General features: G+C 46.7%; 1 protein-coding gene across 8 annotated transcripts in view; it reads right to left on the minus strand.

Moving 5' to 3' along the window:
• DDHD1 (DDHD domain containing 1) overlaps positions 1-10,276 on the minus strand; it is a 97,926-nt gene extending 87,650 nt beyond the window's left edge. For 4 of the 8 annotated variants that reach the window (XM_068254667.1, XM_068254666.1, XM_068254668.1 and 1 more), the window contains exon 1: positions 9,536-10,274. In XM_068254667.1, coding sequence (XP_068110768.1) covers positions 9,536-10,031 — 496 coding nt within the window. In that variant the 5' untranslated portion in view covers positions 10,032-10,274. Of the gene's footprint in view, positions 1-9,535 lie in introns of all 8 variants that reach the window. The other 4 variants (XM_068254670.1, XM_068254671.1, XM_068254669.1 and 1 more) reach the window with 3 other exon arrangements.
• Between the last annotated feature and the right edge of the window lie 550 nt (positions 10,277-10,826).

The raw sequence follows: 10,826 nt of genomic DNA on the forward strand, positions 1-10,826 counted from the left end.
GGAGGCAACGACGGACCCGTCGTTGCCTAAAGTCCGGCGTGTGTACGGACCTTATGTCACAGCATGCCACAGACTGAGATAAGGAATCCACAATGACAATTGCTGCATGGTATGTCACAGCATGCCACAGACTGAGATAAGGAATCCACAATGACAATTGCTGCATGGTATGTCACAGCATGCCACAGACTGAGATAAGGAATCCACAATGACAATTGCTGCATGGTATGTCACAGCATGCCACAGACTGAGATAAGGAATCCACAATGACAATTGCTGCATGGTATGTCACAGCATGCCGCAGACTGAGATAAGGAATCCACAATGACAATTGCTGCATGGTATGTCACAGCATGCCACAGACTGAGATAAGGAATCCACAATGACAATTGCTGCATGGTATGTCACAGCATGCCGCAGACTGAGATAAGGAATCCACAATGACAATCGCTGCATGGTATGTCACAGCATGCCACAGACTGAGATAAGGAATCCACAATGACAATTGCTGCATGGTATGTCACAGCATGCCGCAGACTGAGATAAGGAATCCACAATGACAATCGCTGCATGGTATGTCACAGCATGCCACAGACTGAGATAAGGAATCCACAATGACAATCGCTGCATGGTATGTCACAGCATGCCACAGACTGAGATAAGGAATCCACAATGACAATAAGGAATCCACAATGACAATTGCTGCATGGTATGTCACAGCATGCCGCAGACTGAGATAAGGATTCCACAATGACAATTGCTGCATGGTATGTCACAGCATGCCACAGACTGACATAAGGAATCCACAATGACAATTGCTGCATGGTATGTCACAGCATGCCACAGACTGACATAAGGAATCCACAATGACAATTGCTGCATGGTATGTCACAGCATGCCACAGACTGAGATAAGGAATCCACAATGACAATTGCTGCATGGTATGTCACAGCATACCACAGACTGAGATAAGGAATCCACAATGACAATTGCTGCATGGTATGTCACAGCATGCCGCAGACTGAGATAAGGAATCCACAATGACAATTGCTGCATGGTATGTCACAGCATGCCACAGACTGAGATAAGGAATCCACAATGACAATTGCTGCATGGTATGTCACAGCATGCCACAGACTGAGATAAGGAATCCACAATGACAATTGCTGCATGGTATGTCACAGCATGCCACAGACTGAGATAAGGAATCCACAATGACAATTGCTGCATGGTATGTCACAGCATGCCACAGACTGAGATAAGGAATCCACAATGACAATTGCTGCATGGTATGTCACAGCATGCCACAGACTGAGATAAAGAATCCACAATGACAATTGCTGCATGGTATGTCACAGCATGCTGCAGACTGAGATAAGGAATCCACAATGACAATTGCTGCATGGTATGTCACAGCATGCCACAGACTGACATAAGGAATCCACAATGACAATTGCTGCATGGTACTCAGAGCTTCTTGTGGGAGGGGTTTCACTACCATATCAGTCATACAGCGCCCCCTATATCAAAGGTCAGCGCAGGTTTAGAAAGTCATTGTATGTAGGGAATGGTAAATTCTTCACCACAATATATCCAATGCTCAGAGGTAGGTATCCGCCAAACATCAAAACTAGAAAAGGCTTACCAGCTCCCAACAACCCACATTATAAGGTTGTAAAATGGCTCAGGTCACAGATAACGTCCAGGGAACATCAGACGTCGTGAAGATCCAGTGGACATCCGTGTGGAGGTAAAGTTTCAGGAATTTATATAGGAAAACAAAAACGGCAATATCTAAGCGTAACCCGTTTATTTAGGTAAAATTGCTTTAAAAGGCAGTAGACATAAAAACGATAACTCACATACGGGGCCCATAAACAGGGAACCCCAGAAGATTAGCGCGCATGTAATGGTCAATCGAAGATCAATAGACAATGGTGCAAGAGAAAGACCCAGAGGAGGCATAAAGAGACAAAGTGGGAACAAACAGGCAAAGAGGGGGAAAAAAGCTTGATTTGAAGGAAATCGTGAATCGAAATCGCAATTTCAGACAGAAAAAAATCGCTCAATTCAATTTTTTCCTAGAATCGTTCAGGCCAAATGAAAGATCAGGGTGACATATACCACATAGTGATGACATGAAGGATACAAGATGGAGGTGACATATTTAAAGTGGGATGAACCTTCTTATTATCTGGGGAAAAAAATCATCCAATAAGAAATTACTTATTTAGCTTACCTATTCTATTTTAGTGTTCACTGTCAGATTTAGGATAACTGTGATATGAAAAAAAAGCACATAGCATATTTCTGCTGGTTTCCAACTTTACTGTTTCTCTGTAATGCTAAAAAACACATCACTTCTGCCTTTTCTTTTTTGAACCCAGCGTAGTGTTGATTTTAATAATCCAATCCAAACATTTGTATAGCGCTTTTCTCCTGTCGGACACAAAGCGCTCAAGAGCTGCAGCCACAGGGACGCGCTCAAGAGGCCACCCTGCAGTGTTAGGGAGTCTTGCCTTAAACTCCTTACTGAATAGGTACTTGACCTAGCCAGGATTCAAACCCTGGTCTCCCATGTCAAAGGCAGAGCCCTTAACCAGTACACTATCCAGCAACTGATTTTCCATTCCTATTGCCCCTCCATCAACAACCACCACCAACATTTGTAAAGCGATTTGCTCCCATAGGATTCAAAGCGCATAGGCTTGTCTCAGATCAGTTATTGGTTGATTGGTAAACTGTGGTACAGAGGAAGAATTCTACATCAGCTTATGCCAGGCTAAACAGGTGTTTCTTTTCAGTCTGGATTTGAATAACTCCAAAGATGGGGCTGTGGTTTTGAGGTGCACTCTGGGAGTGACCAGGTTTCTGGATCCTGCTGATCTGAGGTTGTAAGAGGAGTGGTACAGTTTAAGCTAGTCCTTCATGTATCCAGGGACCAAATTGTGTAGGGATCAGCAAACATTGCCTAGACAACAGGCTTACATCACTGTATAAACTCTTCAAATGGAGGGGGGATTCAATTACCTTCTGATCATAGTGTCCTTATCTTATCCAGAATAGGATGCTTTCTCATGTTATTTGCATACTGCAAAAGCTCGTTACTGAAGCACATAAACTATAAAAAAAAGTCCCACAATCCTGCTGCCACTGCACAGTTCCTGCAGTTAGGCAAAGACCAGGTAAAAAAAAAAAAAAAAAAAAAAAAAAAAAAAAAAACAACCCCGGGGAGACATATAGGGACCCATTATATGAAAAAAAAAAAAGGGGGGATGGCTTATATTTCTGGGGCACTAACAATTTTGGCATGTTACAACCACTTTTAGGCCTCTTTCACAGTGCGACGTTAAAGTCGCACGTTAGAAAATGTTTTAACGTGGACTAACGCACAGCAATACAAAGTCTGTGCGACATTCACAGTGCACACGTTGCGTTGTGTGTAACGTGTAGCAATATTCAGACAGTGCTGCATGCTGTGCGTTTAGCAATAAATCTGCTGCGTTGTGTGTGTTGCACATGCTCAGTAAGGTTTTTTTTTAATGTAATGCATGCACCGTTTTCCGTATGCGACAAAAACGGCGGACGAAAAGCAGGGCTAAAGAATGCACTATAATGTCCAAGTTATAGTCTTTCAATGCATTGCATTAGGGGCACGTTATGCGACCTTAAAGGGGAACTTCAGCCTAAACAGACATACTGTCATTAAGTTACATTAGTTGTGTTAATTAGAATAGATGGGTAATATAATTTTTTACCGACCCTGTTTTAAAAGAACAGGCAAATGTTTGTGATTCATGGGGGCTGCCATCTTTGTCATGGGGGCAGCCATCTTTTTGGTTGAAAGGAGGTGACAAGGAGCAGGAGACACAGTTCCAACTGTCCTGTGTCCTGATCACCCCTCCCAGCTGCACACGCTAGGCTTCAAATGTCAAATTCAAAATGTAAAAAAAAATAAAAAAAATTGCATCAAAACAGCAGAACGAGAGCAACAACATCAGAAATCCCATCATGCTTTGCACAGCATCTAGGGAAAAAAGCCCGGGCAGTTTTCTTCTGTGCAGCTAAAAATGAGGCTTGGATAAGATAAACAAAGTTCTGATGCTGTGAAACTGTTAAAGAAACACCAGGCCTTTTCAGTGCTGCCGAGTCGATTTTTAGTCCGGAGGTTCACTTTAACGTCGCATCAAACGCACCATCCCACTGTGAAAGAGACCTAAAATCACTTTTGATTGCAGCCTCCAGCACATAGGGGGAAGGTGGGGTGCCAAAATAGACATGGGATAAAGTGATGGATGTCGGCCATCACTTATGGTTCCAGTAAATGGGGGTCGAGGTGGGGTAGTACAAAGGCCAAAGCATGAAGCTGGATACATGAAGGATATGGGTGACAAGTGACGGTCATCACTTGTGGTCCATGAGTGAAAGGAAGGATACAGTATAAGTGACATGAATGACAAGGGCTGGATAGACAAACACTGACAATAAGCTTCGGGTACACAAGATAGGGTAAAGTAGGGGTGTCATGAAAGCCATAGAGAAGCTATCTTAGGCATCAGTCTACAGCATAGATGGTTAATGACATGTTCAGTGTCGGGAAAGTATTCACAGCGCATCACTTTTTCCACATTTTGTTATGTTACAGCCTTACTCTACATATACACTCCCCACAGAGCTGCAGGGAATCCACTGAGAACGTTCTGCACACTGATTGCAGAGGTGTTGTCTGTCACCTGTAAACCTGGTTCAGATCATGCATGAAGAATGTGTAATAGAGGAAGAATCCCCTCATTCCCCTGCAGAGTACCTGCATATCACTTACATGTACCCACAGTTACATTGCCTACAGCCTGATCCATGTTCAGATTGTGCATGAAGAACGTGTAATAGAGGAAGAATCCCCTCATTTCCCTGCAGAGTACCTGCACATCACTTACATGTACCCACAGCTACATTGCCTAGGCCTGACCCATGTTCAAATCGTGAATTAAGAATGTGTAATAGAGGCGGAATCCCCTCATTCTCCTGCACATCACTCTTACATGTACTCACAGTTACATTGCCTAGGGACTGATCCATGTTCAGAGTGTACATGAAGAATGTGTAATAGAGAAAGAATCACCTCATTCTCCTGCAGAGTACCTGCACATCATTCTTACATGTACCCACAGTTAGATTGCCTGGTTCCCAATCAATATTCTTTGTTCCTGTCTGTGCCCTCTACAAGTACTCTTACCAAGGACTAGTTTTGATTTCCATTTAACAGCTACATCCTAAGTTTAGTTAGCTTGCATCCCTGGTGTACATAAAACTAAGATTCATAATATTCACTGGGACCAAGAGGGTTCCAAGGGGTCAGAACTATGCATCAGAGCCCAGCTGATACCGTATGTGCATCAGCTGGGTTTTGATACATAGATCTGCCTTCTAGCAGATACAGAAAATGCAGAGGCCTTTTTCTGCAAGGTGGAAGTGCTACACACTGTAACCCATCTGATATGGATTTCTGGTGAATCGCATTATACAGACAACATGCTGAGGCATTCACGCCGGCAATGACACGCCGGGATGACTGACAGGGTGGAGTGTCAACTTCCTGGCCAGGAGATTTTTGTTCCCAAAAGCAGATGCCATCTAAAATTCCTAAGCTTTGGCAGGGATGAAAGGCTTTTAATCAACAAGATAGTAATATGCAAATTAGAGGAAGTCGAGGAGAATAAACTGAAGAGTCTGAGTATTTTTGGACCAACTAACAGCCCTGCCCTGGGCAATGGTCCAGGGCAGAGTCTGTAAAGACAGTTCCTGTCTGTTGCTAAGGAGGGGGAAGGCCGATGAGACAGGGCACAATGGAGGGGCATGGAGCGGCCGAATTGAGTAGGAGAACAATTCTCCAGGTAGATCGTTGGCTGAAGCATCAAGAAGGATCAGAGCCACTGTACAAATGGATTCCTGAAACAGATGGCGCCAACTGACTCCCTCTGCTGAGAATAATCTAGGTGTGAAGACTTTATGGCTCTAGTACTCAAGATATTGCAGAGGTTACAAGAAGGACCTGACATGGCGGTGGCAGATCATACATGGTGAAGTTGGTGTGCCATGGAGGACATTGACTGGAAGTAACAGTTCTCAGTCATCCCTTACAAGTCCACTAGACGGGGCACTGGGGTGATATGAAGGACATGGGATGCATAGTTACTTTAGTTAAAAAAAAAAAAAAAGATATACAGTACGTCCATCGAGTTCAACCAGAAAACAAAGTACAAAACCAAACACCAGCCTACTCCCTCACATATCCCTGTTGATACAGAGGAAGGCGAAAAAACCCTTACAAGGCATGGTCCATTTAGCCCCAAAAGGGAAAAAGTTCCTTCCTGAAGCCAGATGGCAATCAGATAAAATCCCTGGATCAACATCACTGGGCATTACCTAGAAATTATAGCCATGGATGTCTTTCAACGCAAGGAAAGCAAAGCCAATATGGGAGTGAAGCGAGGCACTGGGAATGGGAGTAACAGATGACGAGTGTGGGCGTGACATGATCAATAATGCACTAAGGATGGGGTTTTTATTTTTTTTTTTGCTCTACAGTAAGCGGAAATTATGTGGGCTGAACCAGAACCTTCAGAATGAAGACTCTCAGCTCATCTCCAATAAAAGGAAAGTTGTTGAGCTCCACAGTTGTCACATCAGTACATCACTTTTGGTTCAAGTACAATTATACTCCCAAAGCTAACACTTCAGTAGCTACTCTTAGTTACATAAAAGAACATTTGAAAGCATTTCTCGTGTGTAAAAACTTTTTTTTTCTTTCACTGCAGAGAGCAGTACAGGCTTGCTTATCTCTAGTTCATTGGCAAATACCAATCCATTGCTGGCAATAATCTCTCTCTGCCTGTGTCTTTGCTCTGCTCCTCCTCCTTTTCTGCTGAAGTGACTTATGTGTTGCCATGGCGATGTGTTCATTCAGCAGAGGGAGGGAGCAGAATCCCAGGCAGAGAGCTTCAGCCAGCAATGATTGCATTTGTAGATTAGCCAGAGATAAGCGAGCCTGTACGGCTTCTCTGCAGTGGAAGTAAACATCTTAGGGCGTGTTTCCACTAAATACAACATCGAAACCGAAACTGATGCATGTTAATGGAGTCATTTCCCTGGACTGCAAAATTTCAGGTGCGACGTGGAAAAATGACGGATTGCAGCTCGCACAGGGCCGGGTGCAAATCGTGATTAATAAAAGTCAATACGGATTTTTTTAGCTGTCATATTTCCAGGCAATTGGGATGGTGTTCAAAATTAAAGAGGAACTCCAGTGAAAATAATGTGATAAAAAAAAAAGGAGGGGCGACTTAATTTTTACAATAATTATGTATAAATGATTTAGTCAGTGCTTGCCCATTGTAAAATCTTTCCTGTCCCTGATTTACATTCTGACATTTACCACATGGTGACATTTTTACTGCTGGCAGGTGATGTCAGTGGAAGGAGATGCTGCTTGCTTTTTTTGGGGCAGTTGGAAACAGCTATTTCCCACAATGCAACGAGGTTCACAGAGGAAACTGCCAGGACCATGGTCCTCACAGTTTCCTGTGGGAGGGGTTTCACCACAATATCAGCCATACAGAGCCCCCTGATGATCCGTTTGAGAAAAGAAAAAAAATTCTCATGGGAAAGGGGGTATCAGCTACTGATTGGGATGAAGTTCAATTCTTGGTCACCGTTTCTCTTTAAAGTGAACCGGAGACGAAAGCAGTCTCTGGCTTTATACTCACTTGGGGCTTCCTCCAGCCCCCTTGAGGCCGCTCGGTCCCTCGCCGTCTCACTCCTGTCCCCTGCTGGACGACTTGGTACTCTGTCCGAGTCGCAAATAGCCGTGCGTGCGCCTCCATTGCGCTCCCCTGGCTGAGAGCGCTCTGCGTCTGTGCAGTAGTTACTGTGCTGGCGCAGAATGCTCCCGGGTGCAGGAGCGCGACGGATGCACGCCTGGCCGGGCTGTGCATGCACAACGATTTGGATAGAGTACCAGGCTGTCAAGCGGGAGACAGGACCGGCCCAGGGAGATAGCAAGGGGGCTGGAGGAATGCCCAGGCGAGTGTAAAACCAGAGATGACTTTCATCTCAGGTGCACTTTAAGGGAGTGGTTTGGGGGTGGTAACGTCAGTTATGATTCCAGCAGATGGGACAAAGGGGAAATGACAAAAAGGTGTCAACCACCACTTCCATAAGACAGGACAAAGTGAAGGTTACCAAACAAGTGTCATTCATTGCACATGGCTCCAGGGCCCAGGGGGTAAAGTTCGGGTTGACAAGAGTTGGGTGTGACAGGTGTCATTGCATGTGGTTGCAGGGGTCGGGGTAAACCTGGGATGACATAGGCCCTGATTGTTGGGTGTGACAGGTGTCATTCTTAACACATGTAAAGTTAGGGTGACAGGGGCAGGGAGGGACAGGTGTCACTCAAACTGGGACAAAGTTAGGGTGACACAGGTTAAAGGTGACAGGTGTCATTCAATAGACATGGGACCAGAGTAAAGTTAGGGTGGCATGGTTGAGGGTGACAGGTGTCATTAAATACACATGGGAACAAGGTAGAGATGGGTTGACACGGGTTTGGGGGGGACAGGTGTCAGCAACATAAGAGACCAGGGTAAAGATGCTATGTAACAGGTTGGGGGTGACAGGTGTCATTCATGCCACGGTGTAGTTAGGGTGACAGGTGTTAGTAGGGAAAGGTGGGGTGAAGTGTGTTGAGGAGGAAAAGTGACGGGTGTAGGGTGTTGGAGTAACGGGTGCCAGGGGGGACAGGCGTCGGGTTGACAAGTGTTGGTGGGGGGAGTTGGGGCTGCCGTTGGAGCCGAGGTGATGGGTTCAGAGGGAGGAAAGTGTGTGTGTGTGTGTATGGGGGGGGGGGGAGTTTTGGAGGTGTCAGGGTGACAGGTGTTGGGGAGGACAGGTGTAGCAAGGGACTGGCGTTGAAAGTGACAGGTGTTGGAGTGACAGGTATCCGGAGATAGGTGATGGGTTTATAGGTGTTAAAGGAGACAGGCGTCGGGGAGGACAGGAGTCAGGGGACAAGTATTGCAGGAGACTGGCGTTGAAGGTGACAGGTTTTGGAGTGACAGGTATCCGGAGACAGGTGATGGGTTATAGGTGTTAGAGGTGACAGGCGTCAAGGGGACAGGTATCACGAGGGACAGATGTTGGAGTGACAGGTATTCGGCAACAGGTGTCAGAGAACAGGTTTTGTAAGTGTCTGGGTGACAGGCATTGGTGGGTAACAGGTGTCAGGGTGAAAGGTAACAGGTATGGAAGTGACAGGTAACAGGTGTCGGGGGGAGTGACGTTGGAAGTGACAGATGTTGGGAGTAATGGGTGTCACGGGGGTGCCGGGCATCGGGGGTAACAGCTGTCGGGTGAAACGTAACAGGTATGGAAGTGACAGGTAACAGGTGTCGGGGGGAGTGACGGGCATCGGGGGGGGGGGGGGGGGGGGGGGGGGGGTAACAGGTGCCGGGGGTGACAAGCATCGTCCACGACTTACGGTTCCAGTAGACGGGGTAGCACTCGCCCTCGGCCACGTCCACCTCGTAGAGGCCGCTCCGGACGCACACGGGCTCGATCTTGGCCGCGTCTCCGATGATCACCAGGTCCAGCTCCGCCGGGGCCGCCCCCTCCGCTGCCCCGTCCCCCTCGGGCTCCCGGCTGAGCTCCAGCAGGCGGCGGTAGGCCAGCTCTATGCGGAGCGAGTCGTAGCCTATGAAGGGCTTCCAGTTCTTCTTGTCCTCCTTGTAGAACCAGCGGACCTCCTCCGGGCCCAGCTCGGCCACCACCTCATAGCGGTGCCGGGAGGTGCTGGAGCGCGTCCTCCGCCGGCCGGGCAGCGGGATCGCTTCCTCCTCTTCTTCCTCCTCCTCCTCCGGGGACAGCGGCGAGAAGAGCGGCAGCTCCAGAGACATCGCCGGGCGGTGGCGCCGCTCCCCGTCCTCCCCCTCCTCCTCCTCCCCCCACTCACACTCGCCGTTCCTCGCCGTCATCATCGTGCTGCGGCCCCGCCTCTCCCGGTACCGGCCAGCCGCGGCATCACATGACCGTCACCGGCCGCCACCAGCAGCACCGGTCACGTGCAGCTGCCCCTCCGCTGAGGCATCACGTGACGGGAGAGAGGGACGCGCAGCCGCGCGCTGCACTGCTGACCCCTGCTGGAGACTCCAGGCACTCCCTGCTGGCTGCGGATGCTGATGCTGCTGGAGATGGATGGATGGATGGATGAATGAATGAATGGAATGGCTTGGCTTCCACAGATGTTACTAGTATTATTCTACTGCCTACCTCCCATCTTTGAAGAGGCACACTTTAAGACACGCCCCTGCCACACCCCCTATCACAAAGCATTCCAAAAACAAGATATGTTGTTTTATCATTCTAAAAATAGTCCTTTCTATCATCATGACTGAGTTTTATTTCAAAATAACATTTGGAAGTAAGACGTGTATTCATTTAAAGGATGAGAATAAAGTTTAGAGTCAATATAAAACTTTTTGGTCAGGAGAAAAATACACATTTACACATACTTCTCAACTTTTTGAGATGAGAAAGAGGGTCACTTAAGCCACACCCCTGATCACACCCCCATCACACCTCTAGTCACGCATACCATAAAGATTTCATAGGAAAAATACGTTGTTTTATAATTCAAACCCCACTGGTCCTTTCTATCCTGGTTCATTTTCCTTCATATCAACAGTTGAAAATAAGAAAGATATCGATTTAAAAGATAGGAATAAAGTTCAGAGGCAATTAAACACATTTTTCAGTAGATAAATACATATATT

Source organism: Hyperolius riggenbachi, chromosome 9 (assembly GCF_040937935.1).
Source record: "Hyperolius riggenbachi isolate aHypRig1 chromosome 9, aHypRig1.pri, whole genome shotgun sequence".
Lineage (NCBI taxonomy): Eukaryota > Metazoa > Chordata > Amphibia > Anura > Hyperoliidae > Hyperolius > Hyperolius riggenbachi.